Raw genomic sequence first — 22,191 nt, forward strand, 5'->3', positions numbered from 1 at the left:
GCAGATGCCATTTCGATTATACTTTTTTGCCTCTCTGGGATATATTCCCAGCAGTGGTATTGCTGGGTCAAATGGGAGCTCAATTTCTAATTTTTTGAGAATCGTCCATATTGTTTTCCAGAAGGGCTGAACCAGTCGGCATTCCCACCAGCAGTGTAGAAGGGTCCCTTTCTCCCCACATCCTCTCCAACAGCGGTTGCTTTTGTTCTTTTGGATGTGCGCTAGTCTCTGTGGTGTGAGGTGGTATCTTGTGGTTGTTTTGATCTGCATCTCCCTGATGATTAGTGATGTAGAGCACTTTTTCATGTGCCTTTTGGCCATTAGTATTTCTTCTTTGGTAAAGTTTCTGTTCATTTCTTCGCCCCATTTTTTGATGGGGTTGGATGTTTTCTTCTTGTAGAGTTCAACCAGTGCTTTATATACCCTTGATATCAACCCCTTATCTGATGGGTATTGTGTGAATATCCTTTCCCATTCTGTAGATAGTCTTCGGATTCTGGTCACTGTATCTTTCACCAAGAGTCTTTTAAAGCTGGATCCAGTCACAGGCCGGAGTGGGGAAGGTGCTTGCCTGGCATGTGTGGCCAACCAGGGTTCGATCCCTGGCACCACGTAGGGTTTCCTGAGCAACACCGGGAGCGACCCCCAAACACAGTCAGGAATAAGCCCTGAGCACAGCCGGTGGCCCCCGACCAACCAAGCAAACAAACGAAAACACTGACACTATACTCAGTGCAGCCTCCCTAACTTTCAGACCTCTTAGGTTTCTTTAACTGGGGGTCAGCAGAGAGTGGAGGGGGCGGGCATTTGCCCTGCATACAGCCAACACCCCTACCCCCTTGCCTTTGATCCCTGCTGCTGCATCTGGCTCCCCCGAGCACCGCCGGGAGTGACCCCTGAGCACAGAGCTAGGAGTGAGCCCCGTTCTGGGTGTGGCATACAAAGGGTTCTTTCACCGAGAGCACTGGTTCGAGAGCGCTGGTTCCCCGTCAAGGATGATTTTGTCCCCAAAGGGACATTGTCTTCCAACGGAAGGGGGCACTTGCGGTTGTCACATTGGGTGGCGGGTGTGTGTGTGTGTGTGTGTGTGTGTGTGTGTGTGTGTGTGTGTGTGTGTGTGACGGGTGCCTAGTGGCCAGATCTGAGGGATGTTTCCGGAACACTCCACACAACTCCACGAAGCCCAGGAGAGAGTCCCCTGCCCCAGGCCTGGTTTTGTCCGAGCGGCAGTGCGGGCTGTGAGGTGTCGCCCCCCAGACAGCCCTAACGCAGACTTGGCTCCCGGGACCCGCCCGGTGGGGCCTGGCATGCAGCCTGGGGCGAGATCAGGGTTCCATCCCTGGCACCACGGGATCAAACCACTTCTCCTGCTGCCGTGGAAACGGGGAGTTGCTGGGATGTTTGAAACCCAGGGAGAGGCCGACGGGCCGTGCAAGCCGCTGGCGGCTGACCCAAGCGTGTCACCCAGGGCTCCGGGCAGGCCCTGTGTAGTGGCCCCAGGCGGGGATCGTCCCTTTTGGAGGCTGCGGGGGGGTGGGGCAGTGAGCCCCTGGCCCCAGGCACGGCTCGCCCCCAGGTCACCGTCAGCTTCGACAAGATGCTGCACGCCAACGCCCAGCTGCGTGGCGAGATCGAGGACCTGCGGAGCGAGAAGGCCGCGTATGACCACGTGCACCAGCAGCTCCGCCGCCGCCTGGCCGTGCAGAAGAGGACCATGAACGCCGCCATCGAGCAGTCCTCCCTGGCCTACCAGCAGAGGTGCCGTCCCGGGCTCCCGCGTCGGGGACCCTAAAACCGCAGCTGAGCTCCGAGTGGGGGTGGTGTGCGAGCACGGTGCCGGTGGGGGGGCCCGCCCGGGGCGTTAGGCCGACCCCGACAATAGCGCTGACCCCCCTTCCACACGGGACAGACACGCACACGCGCTCCGTGGAACCGTGTGTGAATGATGGCAGGCGGGCTGGGGCTGAGCCGCCAGGCCGCGGGTCCCCCTCCTCCCGCTGCCTGGGCCGAGGGTCCCCCCGGGGCGGGTCATCGCCTGCTTTCACACTCGCAGGGCCTGTGGCAGTTAGCCGTGAAGAGCACTGAGCTTGGAGTCAGCGGGATGTGGGTTTGAGTCTGAGTCCCATCACTGCCCCGTTGGTGAGGGCATCCCTGGCGGGGGTGAGGGTCGGGCCGGACATGAGGGCAGCAGAGGCCAGGGAGCGCCGCGGCCGGTCGCGGTGCGGAGCTGGTGCTGACGGCGCGCCCACCTCACGCCGAGGCCCCCCCAGGCTGGAAGCCGGAGCCCGGATGGCCGCCATGCAGGAGCGCCAGGAGAAGGACGTCGCCCAGCACAGCCTGGAGATCCGCGAGCTGGAGCGGGTCCACGAGCACGAGGCCAGGCTCAAGGACTTCCTGCTCATCAAGCTCAGCGACCGCCTGGCCTTCCAGGAGGAGGCCCGGAAGGACGAAGGTGCGTCCGCCGCGCGCTCCCTCCCTCGGGTGCACTCGTCTCCTGTGCCAGTTAGCAGAGCACACGCCTGCTCACACAGGGACACACACGACACACATGCACATGCATGCACACTTGCACACCCACACACGTACACGCACAACACACATACATGCTTACAGATGCATGCCCACACACAACACACGAACACTCACACAACACACATGCACATACACACATACTCACACACCACACACATGCACACACACTCACATATGCACACCCATACACAACACACATACTCACATAACACACACGTGCAACACACGTACACTCAAAACACACATATACACGCACTCATACAATATACATGCACACACAATACACATGCACACACATGCACACTTGCACACCCACACATGAACACACAACACACACATGCACACACATGCATGCCCACACACAACACACGAACACTCACAACACACATGCACATACACACACATACCCACACACCACACACATGCACACACACATATGCACACCCATATGTAACACACATACTCACATAACACACCCATGCAACACACATACGCTCACAGCACACACATACACACACTCATACAGCACACATGCACACACAATACACATGCACACACACGCTCACACATGCACACCCATACACAACACACATACTCACATAACACATCTGTGCTCACACATGTACAATACACGTACACTCACAACACACACACATACACTCATACAACACACATGTGCACACACAACACACATGCTCACATGCACACCCACACACAACACCTGTACAGCACACCCATACACACACTCACACACACAGCACCAGCCCGGGGAGAGTTCCGCAGGCGGGAACACAGCAGGAGCCCGAGTGGCCCCTGGCACGGCCCGACTCTCCTCGCCACCAGCTCCCGCGAGATCCGGGCGCGGTCAGCAGGGCGGGGCGGTGCTTGCGGCCTGGCTGCGTGGGGACACGCTCTCGCGACACTGGATTCTGTGTCACTGAAACCCGACGTGGTGCTTCTCTCCTACTGAGCCACGTTCAGAGTTTGAGCGGGCTCAGTCTGAACTGCAACCCCCCTGTCGCCCCATTGCTGGACCCGCCGTGTCCGCTCCCCAGGACTGTCCTCGCCAGAGGCCCCTCCCACAGCCTGTGGCCCCCAGGACCACCAAGGCTTGTTGCCCGACCAGGAGACCCCCAGAGACCCGGAAGTGGCGGCACAGCAAAGAGGCACGGAGCGCGGCCAGCAGAGAGAGGTTTGGGGCGATCAGCACAAGCTCCCAGAGCCTTCTCGGGGTGGCCTGCTCCCGCGTGGCTCTGAGAGCACTGTTTTGGGCTCAGGCGTACCACAGACCCCCTTGACGTTTGTGCCCGTTCCCAGCAGGCCACAGCTGGCCACGCCTCCCTCACGAGCTTTTCTGAGCAGCTTCCGAACGTCAAGGCCGTGTTATGAGAAGCGCGGAGGGAGCCTTGCTGGGCTCGGAGCCCTTGACCTCCCCCGGCTCAAACATCAGCTCCTCAGAGCGACCGCCCCAGTACCAGAACCCGCCCCGCTCTCTCAGCCCCAGGTCACGGGGCACTTGGTTTTCTGTCCACCTGAATCTCTCTTTCCCTTGCTCTTTTTAAGGATTCTTTTATGTTGCACGGGGCGGAGGTTTTTGTGCCCGCAGAGCCCGGTCTCATGTCTGGCACATAGTAAATGCTCAGTTAGATAGAGGGGGAGTCACTAAGGAGTGAGGGGCTGAGGCGCCAGAGTGGAGGGGGCTGGCTCCTGTAGTCCTTGTTCTTTTCTAGCTCTGAAGGTCAAGAAACGTGGGAAGCAGCAGAGACACCGCGAGAGCTATGAGAGCTATGAGGTGGCCCACCTCCGGCTGATGAAGTTAGCGGAGGATGGAAACCTGACGAAGCTCATCAGCGACTTTCTGCTCAGGGAGGAGGCGAACTTTGCTCGGTTCACGTACATCATGGAGCTCAACAGCAACATGGAGACGATGCAGACGAAGATCAAGAAGATCCAGGTTGGACACCTCTTGCCTCCCGGGTCGGGGGTGCCTGCTGCGCCCCCCACCCCGGACAGCCTTCTGCAAAGTGGGTTCCCTGGGGCACTCCTTGAGCTTCTCAGCAGGGAAAATGGCCTTGAGGCCCAGTCAGTGTGGGAGCCTCTCGACGTCCTCCTTCCACCGTCCCCTTTCCGAAGCGCCTTTCAGTGCCATAAAAGCACTGTCCCCTCCCTTCGCCCACCGCGTGTTTTATACCTCCTGGCTGTGCAGTAACTGTACTCTGGCTCTTGGCCTGATTCAGAGCTGGCTGATCCCTGCTAATCAGGAGTTTCCAGGAATCGAGGCAAGGCAGCTGGATGATTCCGGAGCAATCTGGTGGACAGAGCAAAGGCTCTGACAAGTCCTGCAATGCAGCTGCCCGTGGACCTCCCTTTTTCATTTTTAAATTAAACCTTTAAATCTTTTTTAATTTTTTTTGCTTTTTCCTGCAGTTCACAGGCAGCTTTCTCCCCAGAACACACGTCGGCAGCCTTAGGGATCGATGCACGGGATAACCCAAACTCCTTTGCAGGACACTCCGGCCCCTTCAGAGTGAGGCGCCAACCTGCCTCTGCAGGCTTAGCGCCCACCCCACCCCATGCCCTCTCCGCCAGTTCCAGGGCCCCCCCGAAATTTCCTTTCTCGAAAAGCCCCCAGCCCCTGTTTTCCTTCTGGTGAAATTCCCTCCCTCGTCCTGATCCTGCACAATCGTCACTTCCGGTGGGAATTCTGCCCCCCGAGTTCCTCTGAAATCTGCCCCCAGCCCGGCCCATTCGGACCCCATCCCCACGTGTGCCCCGCTGCCAGCAGACAGGGCCTTCTCTCCTGGGCCTCAGTTCTCTTTTTAACATCAGACACTCCCTGGACACGGGGTAGGGGGGGGGCCCGGCATGGGCTCCTGAGAATGGGACCTGGGGCCCCGAGGGCACAGCCACATTTGCTCACATTCTGGTGCTCTTCCCGAGCAGGATGAGATCACTGACTTGCGATTCCAGCAGCAGGCATCCCAGGATGACAAACACTCTGCCCTGATGGAGCTGGAGGTGAGGCCGGGGCTCCCCTGTCTGTCCGTCCGTCCGTCTGGCAGCCTGTTCACTGGCTCTCAGGAACAAGGATCTGCCCATATGGGTTCTGGCTCCTGGCCTGGCCTGCCCTGGCCCTCTGTCCCCGGAGGGTGTTATTTCCTGGGGTCCCTTCCTCCACCTATAGATGGCCCCCCACCTTTCAGCGGCAGCTGGGAATGTCATCCTAGATGGTCCCTTCCAGCCCGGCCTGGCCTCTGTCACCGGCTGGCTGTGCCCTAATCTTTTTGTTTTGCTTTTTGGGGTCACATCCAGTGATGCTCAAGGCTTACTCCTGGCTCTGCACTCAGGAATCACTCCTGGCAGTGCTCAGGGGACCATGTGGGATGCCAGGGATCGAACCCAGGTCCGCCGCATGCAAGAACCAACTTAATGGTTCTTTCCCTGAATTCACATCTCACTGGCGTCTCCATCACCGCTGGGTTGGACAAAGAACTTTCAAGCAGGGAGCATTGCCACCCCAAATAGCCGCAGGGCTTTGTTACTAAAGGTTCAAGGGGTGGGTGGGCAGCAAATCTATGACAATGACACGGGGGATGGGTGAGCAGAGCTGGATCAAGCGCTGTTCTCACCGGAAAGTTCCTGGCCCTGGAAAAACGCTACTGCCGGCGGTTTGTTCTGCGAAGGCTGCTGATGCCTTTCTCTGTTTGGCCACTGGGGGGCAGCAAATCACTGGCTGCCCACTGAGCGGCTGCAGCTCGGGCCTCAGGGTCTGGGGAAAATGAGGCGGGAAGTGAACCGTGCCCAGTGGGTGCCCGTCTGGGGTCCCTCACCCCCACTAGAGACGCCCAGCCTCTAGGTTAGAGGTTCCCAAGTGCATTTGGTCTTTCCACCCGCTTTTCAGAAAAGAAACTCACTCAGCACAGCCTCCCTGGCCCCTTCCCCCCTAAAACCTACCTTCTCGAGGAAGCAAAGGAAAAGCCCCTCCTCACCGCACCTGCACCCCCGGGCCCCCGCCCGAGCACTCAGTGGACAGGCCACTCTGGAGGCTTCACAGGAAGCCTCGCGGGTTGGGGTGGTGATGCTCCACATTCCGGGGTCCAGCCTGGGGGGACGGGCCAGGTAGCCCCCAGCTCCTCCCCAGCTCTGCCTGGCGCCTTCCCGCTCAGCTCCTGTTCCTGTGTCTTTAGCCCAAGACTTCTGGAGATTTCTTTCCAAATGCAGACACTCTGAGCAGGAGAATTAATTTTGTGGGTTTTTTTTTCTTGGTGTGTGTGTATGCGTGTGTCTTTTTTTGAATCACACCTGGCGAGGCTCAGGGCTAACTCCTGGCTCTGCACTTGGGCGGTGCTCAGGGGACCATATGGGATGCCAAGGATCGAACCCAGGTCAAGGCAAAGCAAACGCCCTCCCCACTGTACTATTGCTCCAGGCCCTTTCCCTTTTAAAATTAATGTTTAAATTTTTTTTGTGGGGGGGCCGGAGCGATAGCACAGTGGGGAGGGCGTTTGCCTTGCACGCGGCCGACCCGGGTTTGATCCCCGGCATCCCATATGGTCCCCCAAGCACCGCCAGGAGTAATTCCTGAGTCAAAGCCAGGAGTAACCCCTGAGCATCGCTGGGTGTGACCCAAAAAGCAAAAAATAAATAAATAAATAAATAAAATAAAATTAATGTTTAAATTTTCATTGTAGGCACCATGGCTTAAAATATTCTCAATGATAAGGTTTCATGCAGGACACGTACCAGCTCCTGTCCCAAGTGCCCACTGTCCCCCCCTATTGTCCCGGTCACCCCCTACTGTTTCTTTATATTCCACAAAGGAGAGTGATTGCTCTGTGTCGGCCCCTCAGTGCTCACGATGCTCCCCAGAGCCCTAGTTTCATCTCTTTTCAGAGCTGAGTAGTACTCCACTGTGTGTACCAGGGTGATCGCTTCTCTATCCAGTCCCCTGTTCCCGGGTGCTCGGCTGGGTCAGATCATGCTGCCCCGGACAGAGAGAATCAGTCCTCAGAGCACGGGGTCCCCAGACAGACACCTCCTCCCCCGGCTGACCCCCAGGAGAAGCTGAAGAGGACCACGGAGGCGGCGGACAGGTGCGAGCTGAGGACCGAGGAGCTCGGCGGGACCCTGGAGCAGCTCCAGGCGGCCGTGAAGTCGCTGCTGGGGAAGATCGGCTTCAGCCCGGCCGAGCTCCGGGAGTGGCTGGGGGCGCGCGGCCAGGTCACCGAAGCCAACCTCGCGCAGTGCTTTGGTGAGTCCGGACAGACCTGCTCCGAACTCGAGGGGACGCGCAGGGCTGCAGAATCCAGACACCCGGCCTGAGTCTGAGCCCAGGGCGACCTGGGGGGGCCAGGGACACCCCCGAGATGCTGGAGGCGGTGTCAGTGCGTGGCCTTGGCTGCTCTCCTGTCCCAGCCCGGGAGACCCTCGCCCCTTGATAAAGCCTTTCCTGAAGGCGCCCAGGGCCAGCGCCTTTCCTCCGCCTGCCTCCTCCCTCCGCTTCTCACCTCAAGCCCTGCTCCTTCCACAGGCAGTTCTCCACCCCGTCCCTATCCCCCCCCCGCCACCCACCCAGCCCAGCCCCGCCATCCTGGGGCCCCTGCAGGGCTGCCTGTTGGCCTCCTGCCTCCCCCTCAGGCCTGGGCGTCATCGCTGCCCTCCCCTCCCGGACAGGCAGAGGCTGGTCCCCCTCCTGGCTCACTGCTTAGCAGAGCCCAAATTCACCAGCAGGGGGCGCTCCCTCCCTGCCCACAAGGTTCCGGGGGACCCCGTGAGTTTCAGATGCCAACACTTCTGGTTCCCCAGTTTTCACAAAGACCAGCAGGAGACAGGAAATTGCCTGGAGATCGATTGACTGGTTTTCAGTCATCCCAATCTAGTCGTGAGCAGGTGGCTGGTGAGACGAGTGTGTGTGTGTGTGTGTGTGTGTGTGTGTGTGTGTGTGTGTGTGTGTGTTCGTGTCTTCTCTCCCCCACGCCCACCCTCGCCCCCAACCAGAAGCTGATGAACCTCATCAGCACGAGGACCTTGTCATCCTTGTCACCTCTGTCACGTGTGTGGCCCAGCTGTCCCCAAGCCTCTGTGACACTCACCTCGTGCCTGGCTCCAGGGCACTCAGTAACCACTGATGACGGATGGAGGGGTTGGGGGATTTCGGGGAGTTGAGTTGTGGGAGGCCCGTGGGAAGGGCAGGTCACTCCTGCCACTAGCCAGGACTGAGGGTGCATTCAGGGAGAAGGACAGGGAGAAGCATTCTTGGCCAAAGGAACAGCATGAGCAAAGGCCCTGAGGCCCGAGACAGAGGATGCTGAGACATTAGGAAGCCTCCTGACTTCAGGGTAACTGCATATTTCTCCGCTTTTATTCAGTATTGCCCCAGGCACCCTTTATCGACTGATTATTAAAAAAAATTGTTTGAAAGACCTTGTCCCTAGAGGCGCTGGTGACCCCCTTTCCTGTCCAGCAGGGCCCCCCAACTCTCCCCACCCCTCCCCAACCAGCCCCAGCCCGAGGGCATTTACGTTGCTCCTGCCCTTCCCAGCCATCATTGAGAAGAAGACCAACGACCTCCTGGTGCTCGAGTCCTACCGGCGGCTGCAGGCCACCGAGAGGGCCGACCTCGAGGCGCCCCAGCCCTTCGTCAACCCTTTCTGGGGGGGCTCTGCCCTGCTCAAGTCTTCAGAGACCAGAAAGCTCAGCGCCCCCTTCCTTGGGGGGGAGCCCTCAGACAAGCTGGATGACGGTGAGCTGGGCGGCCCCGGGTCAGGCAGGGCTAGGGGGTCTCTCGGAGGTCTGTGCGGGAAGAGTCAGAGGCAGTGAGCCTCAGTTTCCCTCCTTGTGCGCCTCACGGGGGACCACATCTTGGCTGGGCCCCCTGACAGAGTTTGCAGCCAGCCCGGCTACTCAAAGCGAGAAATCCCTAGGGGCGTCCGAATGCACCGTGCAGGTGGACCTGCAGAAGCTGGCAGGGTGGCGAGCTGTGGGCACCCCCGTGGGCCCCGTCTCTGGCCTCCCTCTGCTCTGGACACTCACTCAGCCCCTTGGCGCCTGCCCCGCCGGCCTGGCACCTTCCCTCCTTCCCGGGGACCCTGCCCTCCTCTCTGTGGTGGGAAGCAAATCAGCCCCAGGTGGTTTGAGAGGCCGGTTTGGATGCCAAGTTCCTACTGGGGTCACCTGGGCAGCCTGGAGCCCGCCTGTGGGCCTCGTTCCCTGCAGAAAAGCCCCCAGGCTGGACACAGCTGGGGTGAGAGAGCAGCTTAACAGCCCCCGATCTGCACCGGGCAGAGCTCTGCAGGCACCGGAAGACGCCCGAGCACTGTGTCTGTCCAGAAAGTTCCACCCGGCACACGCTGTGTGTCACGCGTGCTAGGTTGAGGGGGTGGTCCAGGTTGCTGCAGTGTTTGGGGTGGGGGGCTCAGAGAAATTTGCTCATTATTGATTATTGTTTTCAAAGTGATTTTCCAGATCTGAGTCTGAATGCAGCCTCATGCCTGGGAGCAGCATTGCAGGGGTGGGGGCCTGCTCAGGAAGGAGGCAGAGACAAGCACACGTAATCACACGCATGCATACACACAGATGCACACAATGCACATGCATACACACATGTATGCATGCACACACATGCACACTTGTGCATGCACACACAGCACATGTGTATGCAATGCATGCATGTGCGCACACACACGCACATCTGATACATACATGTACATGTGTGTACACATACACATATGCACCCACACATACACACATGCACATATGCACGGGAGCACATGCACGATGCACACATGCCTGCATGCACACATACATGTACCCACTCATGCACACACAGGCACACATGCAAGCAAGCATACATGCATGCACGTATACATGCACACACTTGCTCCTGTGTGGTTTGACCAGGGCCCGTGAAGCCTGGCAGGCCCGAGAGCTGACCGTGGCGGCTCATCAGCCCCTTAGCCCAGGACGCGGGCACAGCTGCTGGCACTGCAGCCCTCAGGTGGCCCGAGCCCCAGATGTGCGCTCCCCCTCCCCCCCGGGCAATGCTGCTGGCTCTGGGGTCTCGGACTGGCTCACTGTGGGAGCGAGGCCTTCCCTCGGGAGGTCGCTTGGGAAACAGGGTCCCTCTGTAAAGGTGGCCTGGGCATCCGCTCTCCGGTCTCTGCCAGGTGTCCTAGCTCAGTGTCCGCCCTGAGCCACTGCGCGTGGTGGCCCTCGCTCCTTAATATGCAGCCCTAACCCTAACCCTCTCGCCACAGCCACTCTCGGGACAAACATCCTTAGCCACACCCCTGCCTCCCCCGTCCCCGAGCCCCGGGAATGCTTACACCCCAGCTCCCCCGTGCAGGTAAAGGCCCGCCTGCCCCCCAGACTCGGCCTCCCTGCGGGGCGGGCGGGCCTCACCACGCCCCTCTCCGCAGTGGAGCAGCCCCTGGACCACGGCAGCCTCCGGCAGCTGGTGCTCATGAACCTCAGTGCCCGCGAGTCGGAGAACCAAGAGGCCAACGCGGACGCCACCTCCGAGAAGGCCGACGGCTCCAAGGCCAAGAAGAGGAGAAAGACCGTAAGGGCCGAGCACTTTGCCCCTCGACCCGGAGAATAAACGTTTGCTCCCTGACCCCCCCGGCCACCTCAGGATGGGGCGCCGTGCGTGTGTGCACGTGTGGGAGTGTGAGCGCGCGTGTGTCTGTGTCTGCATCTGCGTGTCTGTGTGTGTGAGCACATAGGTGTCTGCGTGTATGCATCTGTGTGTGTCTGCGTGTATCTGTGTGTGTGTCTCTGTGTGTGCATGTGTGTCTGTGTGCATCTGCATGTTCATTTCCAACTGTGTGTGTCTGTGTCTGTGTCTGCATGTGTTTGTGTCTCTGTGTCTGTGTGTGCGTCTGCATGTGTGTCTGCATGTGCCTGTACGTGTCTGTCCATGTGGGTTTTGCCCCAAATCATCTCATCTTGAGTGATCTGAGCCGAGGCTTCCCCTGGTCTGCAGAAGCCCCCGGAAGCAGCTCTTTCCAGACTCGGGGGGCGCGGGGACCCTGGAGGGCTCTAGGGGTCCTGGTGCTGGCCTTTCCCCGAGGCCGCGGCTGCTGTCCCCAGCTCCTGGAGGGAACCCTGAGCTGTGCTTCATTTCGAGACTTTCTCCTGCCAGGACCTGGCCCCCTCCATGTCCCCGTGTCACTGACTTCAGCTGTGTCCTGTGTCCCTGATGCCTGCCCCATTTCCCCCAGACACGCCGTGACTCTTCCTTGGGGGCAGGGTCTGTCTCTCCCCATCTTGGGGCCTGGGGGTGCGGAGGGGGCACCTCAGTCCCAGGACAAGCCGTGGAGCTGCCTGGGGCTGCCCACCGGAGCACCCGCGTGGCGCTGGGTTCCGGACTCCCAGGCCCTGTTCTGGGTTTGTGTGGAGCGAGGGCAGAGGTGCCTGTTTCCACTGTGGGCGGAGGGGACGGCACGGGACCAGCGCGGCACCTTCCCCACCCCCACGCAGGCGCCCTCCTCCTGACAGCTCCTGGATGCAGCCGCGCCTGATGGCCCGTGAACCCTGCGGCTCTTGCTGCCCAGAGAGACGGGAACGTTCCCACAGTGGCTTTCGCCACTCAAAAGGCGGTGGGCTCACTTTGGGGCCTGTTCCAGGGCCCGTCGAGGACCCCCATCAGCGTCCTCCCCCCCCACCCCCGTCTGCAAGGCGCGCTGCTGGGAGGGTCTCCATGCACGCTTACAACGCCCTTCCACGGAGCAGAAGCGCGTGGCCGGGCGAGCCCCGTGCTCTCCCCGCACCGCCCTGCGCACGCGTCCCAGCCCACCTGGGGGAGCAGCAAAGACTCTGCCACGGCTGCACGCGCGGGCTGCGGGCTCTGGAACATTCCCGGGAAACAGTCCCGAAGGGCCGCTAAGGCCCCTTAAGTTCCCCCCTAAGGGGCCGCCGCCAAGGCTCAGGGGGGGGTCTCCGCGGGAATCCCCGGCCACCGGCTCTGCGCCTGCGCAGCAGACAAGCACCGCGCACAGCTCTCGCCCTCCTGTTTATTAGCCCCAGCCTGGGCCTGTGCGCGGGTTCGCGTCCCGCCACGCCAGGTAAGATTCGCCGCATCCAGCAACATCGCTCCCCGCCCCCCACCCACCTGCAACAGGAGGGCCTGGGTGGGGGGGAGGAGGCGGGAGGCCAGGGCAGGGCGGGCAGTGTCCGGCCACGCCCCGCTCAGTCCTTCTCTTCCCCGTGCGTGATGATGTGCACCAGGTTCTTGTAGTCCAGGCTGCCCGTGACGTCAGGGGGGAAGGCGGCGAACATCTGGTCCACCTGCAAGCAGCCAGCCAGAGGCTGAGGGCATGGGGGGGTGTCGAGGGCACCGAGAGGGACAGGGTGTGCGTGTGTGCGTGCGTGCGTGTGCGTGCGTGTGTGTGCGCGCGCGCACGTGTGTGTGTGTGTGTGTGTGTGTGGTGTGTGTGTGTAGGGCAGCTCCAGGGCCTGTTTTGTTGGTGGAGGGTGGGCCCGGCCCCTCTCCCCAGCCTGACCCCCAGGGACACTGGCTGCTGCTAAGCGAGACACAGACCTCCCTCACGGGGGAAGCCTGACGGGGCAGGGACGGGCGTCAGCTCCGGGGAACCCCGTTCTTTCAGGGGACGGGATCTCTCAATTTAAAAAAAAAAAAAAAGCCATTTTTCCCATTTTGAAAAGTATTGGTTGGGTTGTCTTTGAAAAACGGACCATAGGGGCTGGAGCGATAGCACAGCGGGTAGGGCGTTTGCCTTGCACGCAGCCGACCCGGGTTCGATTCCCAGCATCCCATAGGGTCCCCTGAGCACCGCCAGGGGTAATTCCTGAGTGCAAAGCCAGGAGTAACCCCTGTGCATCACCAGGTGTGACCCAAAAAGCAAAAAAAAAAAAAAAAAAACAGACCGTATCGGGGACTGGAGCGACAGTCCAGCGGGGAGGGTGTTTGCCTTGCACGTGGCCGACCCGGGTTCGATCCTGGCACCCCAGATGGTCCCCTCAGCACTGGCAGGAGTGATCTCTGAGCACAGAGCCAGGAGTATGTGGCACAAGCCAAACCCAAAGGCCAACGGCGCAAACAGAGCAGAGCGTACTGGCTGGTCAGCGCGGGAACGTGAGCCGCTGGGGCAGCTGGGGGGGGGCGGAGGGGGGGCTCATTCACGCCTGCAGGGTCTTGGGTGGCGGGGGGGGGGGGCGCTGCTCGCCTGGCAGGTCACTGCATCTCCACAGGCGGGGAGCTGGCAAGAGCGAAGGCAGGCTCTCTGCTTGAGATCTGGGGTGAGCCGTGGAGCTCAGGGGTCCCGTGAAGGAATCCTGGGGGCCCAGGACCTGCTTTATCCGCCGCGTGGAGGGGCCTGAGGAGCACTGGGCGCCCGGCGTTGGCTGGAGCCGCTCCTCACAGGCGCTCACGCCCAGCAGCCGCCCCAGCGCCCGTGTGGGGTTGGAAACAGTTCCAGCAGGACGCGGATGCCCCCTGCTGGGAACCTGGCTCGGCCACAGCGGGTGCTCCCAGCCTGCTGGGGCCCAGGGCCGCGCCCCCGGGTTCAGCCTTCCCACCCGCCTGGCCTGCGGGTCCGCGGCTGAGGCCCCAGGGGAATTGTGCAGGGCACAGCCCGGGGAGGGCCGGGCGGGGCAGGCCCCTTGCTGGAGGCTTTCCAGTCTTCCGTGTCCCCATCCAGAGAACGGCCACCGTGCTCGTTCCTGCCTGAGCAGGGCGGGGGCGTCGGAGGAGAGGAGGTTCCGTGTGGGGTCGGGGCGTGGGGGGCAGAGGAGGGGACGGGAACCCCCGAAGGGGTGAGGCTGGGAGTGGGGGCAGCGCCAGGGACCCCGTTACCTCCTCCTTGGAGAACCGCTCGGCCTGTGTGGTCAGCATCTCCTGCACGCTGCAGACAGAGAGGCCGGGGTTGAGGCCCACGGGGAGCGCGTGGGGAGGGGCCGGGACCCCGCGTTCCCCCCCCCAGCCACTCACTAGTCAGCCTTGAGGACCCCTTTGCCTTCAGGGTCGAACACTTTGAACGCGTTGAGAATAGTCTCCTCGGGGTCTGCGCCTGAAACAGGAGATGGGGGGATGAGCCCTGGGTGCTGGGAGCCCCCTAAGCCCCAGAGGCAGGAGCCAGGCCCCCCCTCCACGGCGGAAGGCCAGGGGTTGGAAGAGGCTGACAATCTAGGTCTTTCTGTTCTTTTTCTTTTTTAAGGATTTTATTATTGAATCATGGAGATAGACCCTGACAAAGCTGCTCATGATCAGCTTCGTCATACAGTGTCCCGATACCCGTCCCTCCCCCAGGGCACGTTTCCCAGCACCTGTGTCCCCAGGTTCCCTCCCGTCACCCACCCCCACAGTCCTCTCTTTTTCTCCCCCTCCCTCCCTCCCCCTCTCTCTCTCCCCTTCTCTCCCTCCCTCCCTCTCTCTCTCTCCCCTTCCCTCTCTCTCTCTCTCCCCCCCCCCCTCTCCCCCCTCTCTCTGTCTCCCCGCCTTTCCCCCCCTCTCCCTTGTTTGGGCACTGTGGTTTGCAGTACATACGCTGAAAGGTTATCCAGTATATTCCTTTACCTACTTTTAATGCTCAGTACTTGTTCAGAGTGATCATTTCCAGCTATTGTCATCCTGGTCCCTTCTCTGTCTCACCTGCCCTCTGCCCCACACACACTGGTGGTGGATACCAACCACTGACCAGTCCTCCCTCCTCGCCCCTGTTTTCCCTGGCCATGGATATGTCTTCTACTATATATATATATATATATATATATATATATATATATTCTATGCCACAAATGAATGCAGTATCTCCATATCTGTATATCTACATATCTATGTGTATATATATATATAACCAGTTATTTCTGAGCAAACCCGAGGCAGAACTCGATTCTAGATCAAAGCTTGGGTTGCGTCCTGACTCGGAGCTGCCCGCATGTAGCCAAACCTGCGACCCATCTCTGGGTCCTGGGTGGGAGGAGAGCGCAGCGGCTGGCCCGGGCTGGCAGCCCTTGGCCGGGAGCTCAGAGTCCCGGGGTGTAGCCCTGGTGACCCCGCAGGCCCGAGCCAGGCTATTGCGTTGAACTGTGCGGGGAGGCTGGCCCCGGGCCCCTGAGACCTTCTCGGTAACCAGAACACGCATCCCTCCTTGAGAGACGCGGTTAGATGAGGTGACTCCAATCAAGTGTTAGCTTAGGGCCGGGAGATGCCCCACCAGCCCCTGTCTGTCCTTCAGGCCTAAAGATGAACTTAGACGCATGCACACATGCACACACAACACCAATGCACGTGCACAAGCACACACATACATGTACACATGTGCCCACATACATGCATGCACACAAATGCACACATATGCACACACGCATGCACACCACTCATCTGCACATGCACACATGCAACACTGACGAACACACACGTGCACATGCACAAGCATGTCCACACACATGCACACATCTGCACACACATGCACGCACACACATGCATGCACACACATGCACGCACACACATGCACGCACACACATGCACACACATGCAACACTCACAAACACACACGTGCACATGCACAAGCATGTCCACACACATCTGCACACACATGCACGCACACACATGCATGCACTCATGCATATGTGCACACACACGTGACATTTACTCTTAGCTCCCATGCCACACATGCAGGCACACACACGTGCACACGTGGCACTTACCCTTCAGTTTCTCCCCGAACATCGTCAGGAACACGGTGAAGTTAATGGGCCCCGGAGCCTCCTTGATCATTTCATCGATCTCCTCATTCTTCACGTTCACTCGTCCTAGGGCGGAGAGCACAGCTCAGGGCCGGCCGTTCCCTGAGGGGGGCGCGTCAGGGAGGGCGAGACAGGCCACAGACTAGCCGGGGAGTCCTAGATGGCTTGACCACTCAGAAAAGGAGCAGGCCGCACAGCTGCCTGGGGGGGGGGGGGGCGGGGGCACCTCTAGCAGAGGCAGGACCGGAGCGGCAGCGCAGGGCTGAGGCACCGGCCCGCATGCAGCCGACCCCGGCTTGGCCGCCGACACCCCCTGTGGTTGCCCGAGCACTGCCAGGAGTGATCCCTGAGCACGGAGGCAGGAGTACTCTCCAGGCATTACCCAGGGTGACCCCAAACCTCGTCTCCCACAAAATAAAAGTGGCCTTGGAATCTGGAGCCTTTGGGGCACGTGCCATGTTTTATTAAACGGGGGATGCGCACGAGGCCAGTAGCCCTCCCCGGCGAGCCATCAGCGCCGCCTTCCGGAAGGACACAAGGCCCGCCCTGCAGGGCTCGACTCCCGCAAGTGCAGCTGGGGGCACTTTCTGTTTGCTTAAAGAGCTTAGGTGCTCAGGGGATACTGAGTGATTTCTCCCCCCAGAGAATGGACAGTGGCCAAATAAAGCGTGGGGACCCACAGAGCCTTAGAGCTTCTGACGTGCCCGCACTAGCCCCTGCCTCAAACCTCTGCCAGTCAGAAGAAGAACCCCGGGAACAGCAGATGCTTTAGATGGATGCGTCTACAGTGGCCGCACATGGCTGATGGCTCGGCGGCGGGCAGTGCCTGCCCCGCTGCCCGTGGCCCCGAGTTCTGGGGTAGGATGGCAAAGGGACAGTGGAGCACGCTGCACATATTTTTTTTTTTTTTTTTTTTTTGCTTTTTGGGTCACACCTGGCGACGCACAGGGGTTACTTCTGGCTCTGCACTCAGGAATTACTCCTGGCGGTGCTCAGGGGACCCTATGGGATGCTGGGGATCGAACCCAGGTCAGCCGCGTGCAAGGCAAATGCCCTACCTGCTGTGCTCCAGCCCCAAGCTGCACATATTTTGAGAAAACTCCAGGCATTGATGGATTCGGGTTTTGGATCCCTTGTAAAGTGGGATCCACTATTAAAATCAACAGCGCTGGGGTTGGCGCAATAGCACAGCGGGGAGGGCGTTTGCCTTGCACGCGGCCCACCTGGGTTCAATTCCCAGCATCACATCTGGTCCCCTGAGCACCCCTAGGGGTAATTCCTGAGTGCATGAGCCAGGAGTAACCCCTGAGCATCGTTGGGTGTGACCCAAAAAGCAAAAAAAAAAGAAAAAAGTAACAACAACAAAACAGCGCTGGCCTGCCCCACACGCACCCAAAGCCTCCTAAAAGAAAACACGAAATGTTTCAAGTGGAGACTGGCCTAGGGCCAAGTGCTGCTCCATCCCTGACCCTTTTCTGGGCCGTCTGAGTTTTCTGCTCATGAGCTGGTTTTGCGTTCAGAACGTGCTCACACACGAAAGTGCTCTAAAGTGAAAGTCGAAGGCGTGCAGGTACTTCTTTCCGAGAGCTTGTCTGAGGGTTAGGGGTCAACGGTCCAGCTGGTTCTTGGGGGAAAGGACAAACGCTTCCCAGGGCCCTCCCAGGAGACCGCCCTGCAGCCGGGCGGGAGCACTGTACCGAGAGCAGCGAAGGTGTCCCTCAGGTCGTTTTTGTCAATGAAGCCGTCCCTGTTCTGGTCCATGATGGTGAAGGCCTGCAGAGGGCGGGGCTGGTCAGCGGGAGCCTGGCCAGAGGCTGGGCAGCGAGATGCTCGCATGCTTAAGGTGCGTTTAAAGGCCCGATGTTGTGTTTTGGGGGCCACCCCACAGTGGTGCTCAGGGCTCTGTGCTCGGGGATCACTCCCGGCGGAGTTCCGGGACCCTATGAGGTGTGGAAGATGGAACCCAGGTGGGCCGTGTGCAAGGCAAACGCCCGCCCCGAGGCACTATCGCTCGTCCCGACCGAAGGGCCTTAGAGAAGACCAAAATCCCGTCCAAGTTCCTGAAAAGGTGAGGTATGCAGGGCTGGAGCGATAGCACCTCGGGGGGCGGGCGCTTGCCCTGCACATGGCCCACCCGGGGTTCAATCCCCGGCATCCTAGATGGTCCCCTGAGCACCGCCAGGAGTCATTCCTGAGAGCAGAGCCAGGAGTAACCCCTGTGCATCGCCGGGGTTTTAGTCACACCCCGTGTGACTAATAGTAAGGTCACGCACGGAGGGCCGGAGGGGCACAGCGGGCGAGACGGTCTGCGTGCCCGCAGCCGGCCTGGGTTTGCTCTCCAGGGCCCTCAGACCTCCCGGGCGCCCGCCACACAGTGTGCGGTTCTGTCTCTGCAGAGATCTCAGCAGGCGGCTGCGGGCACTGCTCAGGCTGGCAGTGCTCAGGCCGGGGGAGGGGCCCCGGGACGGAGCGCTAAGGGGGGTCGACCGGCCACACCGGCTCTGTGCTCAAGACATGCTGGGGGTCTGCAGGCAGTGGAAGGGGTTGACCTGGGGTCGGCTCCGCCTCAGATGTGCTCCCACCCCCTGTACCGTCTCTCTGGTTCCAGAATGTTCTGAAAAGCCATCTACCTACTGGGGTCACACCTGCGCCCAGTCGGGAGGAGGAGGAGGACGTGTCGCCCAGGGTTCCTGCCGGGCCCGGGGTGGGGGGGGGCGGGGGGTCGGGGTGCCCCCGACAAGGGCTGCGCCAGACCCACCTCCTTGAACTCCTGGATCTGGGTCTGCTCGAACATGGAGAAGACGTTGGAGTTGGCGCCCTCCGCCCTCTTCTTGGCCTTCTTTGGAGCCTGCGGGCAGGGGTGCGGGTCAGGGGCGCCCTGGGAGCTCCCGGTGAGCGCGGCGGGGACCCCAGAGGCTTTTGTGAAGTGAGTCCTTGCCACCCCCCTCAAAAAAAAAAAAAAGCAAGCGTTTGGGCATATGGGAGGGGGAAAGGGCATGAAATAACCCTCGGCCTGGGGTACGAGGTGATGGCCGTCGGGGCAGCGTCCTGCAGACTCGGGGGGCAGGGTGCTGGGGCCACCCAGTGCTTTCCTGCCGAGGCACTTCATGGAAGGCTGGGTAGAGCCCAGAGGGAGAGCGGATTGGGTACGGCAGGGGTCCAGGCCAGAAACCAAGGCCCCCCGGGCTCCAGCCTCCCCCCCAGACACACATTTCCCTCCCCCCGGGGCAGGGGCAGCTGCAGACTGTAGAGGTGGCTGGGTGAGTGCTCGGTGCCCTGAGGGGGCGGCCAGTGCTCTGGGGGGGGGCAGGGGACACAGCGGGGAGGGCACAGAGGGCAGGAGGGTGCTAGCACGCAGTGAGCCCCGCCCCGCCATGGGTGATCCCTGAGTTCAGAGCCAGGACGGAACCCTGAGCATCACCAGGTGTGGCCCCCCAACAGGGCACGGAGGGCGGAAGTCTGCAGTGTGACCCCAGAATCTGTGCTCCTCCCTGCTCCCCACCCGGGTGGGGGCTTCCTGCTGGGGGGAGGGCGAGTTTAAAAGGTGAAAAGACAGAAGATCCCTTCCCCCCCCTGCGCTCTCAGCTGGAGGGGCCGTTACAGCCGGATCCTTAAAAACAGCCGATCCCCTTTGAAGCCCCGGGGCCCTCGATCCCGAGGGGTCAGTGGATGAGGCGGAAAAAGCCGACTCGGGCCTGCTGAGGCCCTGGCGCGGGGGCGTGTTTAGTATCAGGGTTTGGCTGGGGCCCCTCTGAGCAAGCCCCCCGGGGCCCAGCTACTCACCATGGTGACGACACAGCTGTCCCCTGGAGTCTCCTGGCCCGGAACAATAAATACTTCCTCCCCGAGTTTAAAAATAACCCCATGACCACTTTTGGCAGTGCTAGGTGAGCGCCCCCCCCCCCTCCGCCCCATGCCGTTCTTCTGAAGTCAGGGCTGCACCCCCGTGACACGTGAGAGCCAGAGACAGTCAAGGTTAAAGCGGGCGGCGGGTCACCAGCAGCAGGGGCCGGCAGGTGGCACTGAGCCTGTCGCCTTTGCAAAAGAAAAACAGCAGAGGAGGCAGCTTAGGCTTCTCTGATACTAGCTGGCCAGGCCCGCCTCAGGACCTTTGCACGGCTACATGGCCCGCACCTTTCCCAGCAGAACTGCAGGGCTCCCCGCTGCTCCCCCACTTCCTGCAGGGCTTTGCTCAGAGGCCGCTGTCCAGGGAAAATGCCCTTCAGTGCCCCTCGCACACTCGCTCTTCTCCAGAGCGTCCACCTTGCCCTGACTGCAGTTCACTGGCTCACACTGGCCCGGCGCAGTGCAGGCCTGAGCGGGGCTTGCCGCTCCTCTCTCTGGCCGCAGACCCCACCTCTGTGGCTCCAGACGCAGCGTGTGGGTGACTCTGTGACTGCAGAACCCGCGCCGAGAGCCCCCTGGAGGGGGACCTGCTGGGGGGCTGCGCCAGTCCCCGCCCCTGCCCTGGGCTTGCTCCGCAGTACCGAGGAGACCCCGATGCTGGGGCTAAACCAGGCCTCTCCCACGCAGAGCCTGCACCCGGCCCACGAGCCAGCTCGACATTTGCACAAGCCACGTTTGCAGAGACACGTGTACATACATACACACACAGAGGCACCTTGTCCGCACCCACACCTCCTCTTGCAGTTGTGGACACATATACATGCACACACCCTTATGCACACATGAGCACACAGACACGCACACACAGGCATGTACACTCTCACGTACACATGGGCACACTCATGCACACTCTTGTGCACACACTCATGTATACACATGTATACACTTATGCACACACATGCACTCACATGCACAGACACATGCATGCACTCATGCACTCATGGACACACACATGCATGCAAATGCACACACTCATGCATACTTAGGCACAATGCATGCGCACTCATACACACACATGCACACACCCTTACCCTAATGCACACATGGCCATGCACATGCATATACACATGCACACATGGAAACACACACATGCACACACCATTATGCACACATGCACATACGCACACACACTCATGCACACATACACACACATGCATGCACACTCATGCATTTGTGCACACGCCCACAGTCAGATCAGGAGAAGCTTTTCTGCTCAAGGCTCCCTGACAGCCCTAGAGCAGACGTTTCCCGAGCTAATCAGCGCACACGGATTTTCGTTTCGGAGCCTGCTGGTCGCCGGGAGCTGGAGATGGACCCGTGCAAGGTCACTGTGGCCTCAGCGGCAGAGGGGGGGCATCTGAAGGGTGTGGGCGGGGGTCTGGAGAGGTTTGGGTGGGGGCATCTGATTCTGGTCCTGACGGGGGCACGGGCCCGCTGGAGGCGGTGGGGTGGGCACAGTGTGTGGGAATGTTCCCAGCCCTTGGAAGATGGGGTGCTGGCAGGAGATCCGCCCCCCAGGGAGAGCGGGGGCCCTCCCGGTCCCCGAGCCCCTCTCCGGGCCACAGTTTCCTTGTCTGGAAGGTGGAGACCGTCATCGCTCCCTCAGCGCCCGTCGCAGAAGCCTCAGGGGAGGGTCCTAGTGAGGTTCTGTCGGGGGAGGCTGTGTGTGTCCGTCTTCTGGGCCTGAGTGTGCAAAGAGCCACGTGGCTGCCGGCCGGGGCGCGGTGCGGAGGAGGGGACTTGGCCCGAGCACCCGCTCTACCAGGGTTGGGTCTCCACCAAGTCAGGGACAAAACCCGGGATGCACTGGGGTCTGGAGGCTGGTCGCCGGCGCATGCTTCCGGGGGGCTCGGGCCCAGCCCCGGGGCTCCCTCGGCTGTGTCCAGCAAGCACAGCCCAGTCCCAGGGAGCGGAGAGAACAAGGACTGACCACCCAGGCACAGCCGGCGGAATAGGAACTTCCAGAAGGTTCAGCAGCCCGGGTGCTGTTGGTCTTCGCAGCTGTAGAATGTTCCAAGAGGGGCAGGAGATTGATTGCCCGGTGCT

At 60.6% G+C, this 22,191-nt stretch overlaps 2 protein-coding genes across 2 annotated transcripts in view; one reads left to right on the forward strand and one right to left on the reverse strand.

Annotated features, from left to right (window-relative positions):
• Window positions 1–11,131, forward strand: part of CCDC63 (coiled-coil domain containing 63) — a 21,169-nt gene extending 10,038 nt beyond the window's left edge. The window contains exons 4-10 of the mRNA XM_004611173.3: window positions 1,577–1,758; window positions 2,271–2,452; window positions 4,263–4,486; window positions 5,476–5,550; window positions 7,591–7,783; window positions 9,074–9,274; window positions 10,950–11,131. Of these exons, the coding sequence (XP_004611230.2) occupies window positions 1,577–1,758; window positions 2,271–2,452; window positions 4,263–4,486; window positions 5,476–5,550; window positions 7,591–7,783; window positions 9,074–9,274; window positions 10,950–11,131 (1,239 nt within the window). The remainder of the gene's footprint in view (window positions 1–1,576; window positions 1,759–2,270; window positions 2,453–4,262; window positions 4,487–5,475; window positions 5,551–7,590; window positions 7,784–9,073; window positions 9,275–10,949) is intronic.
• Window positions 11,132–12,531: 1,400 nt separating this feature from the next.
• MYL2 (myosin light chain 2) lies at window positions 12,532–20,074 on the reverse strand. The gene is made up of 7 exons (XM_004611056.3): window positions 20,023–20,074; window positions 18,998–19,087; window positions 17,937–18,012; window positions 16,201–16,305; window positions 14,483–14,561; window positions 14,348–14,396; window positions 12,532–12,819 (listed from the first exon to the last, which is right to left on the reverse strand). The coding sequence occupies exons 1-7, from the start codon at window positions 20,023–20,025 to the stop codon at window positions 12,721–12,723; spliced, it is 501 nt and encodes a 166-aa protein (XP_004611113.2). The 5' UTR covers window positions 20,026–20,074; the 3' UTR covers window positions 12,532–12,720.
• Window positions 20,075–22,191: the final 2,117 nt, after the last annotated feature.

The sequence above is a fragment of the Sorex araneus genome, chromosome 9, assembly GCF_027595985.1.
Source record: "Sorex araneus isolate mSorAra2 chromosome 9, mSorAra2.pri, whole genome shotgun sequence".
Lineage (NCBI taxonomy): Eukaryota > Metazoa > Chordata > Mammalia > Eulipotyphla > Soricidae > Sorex > Sorex araneus.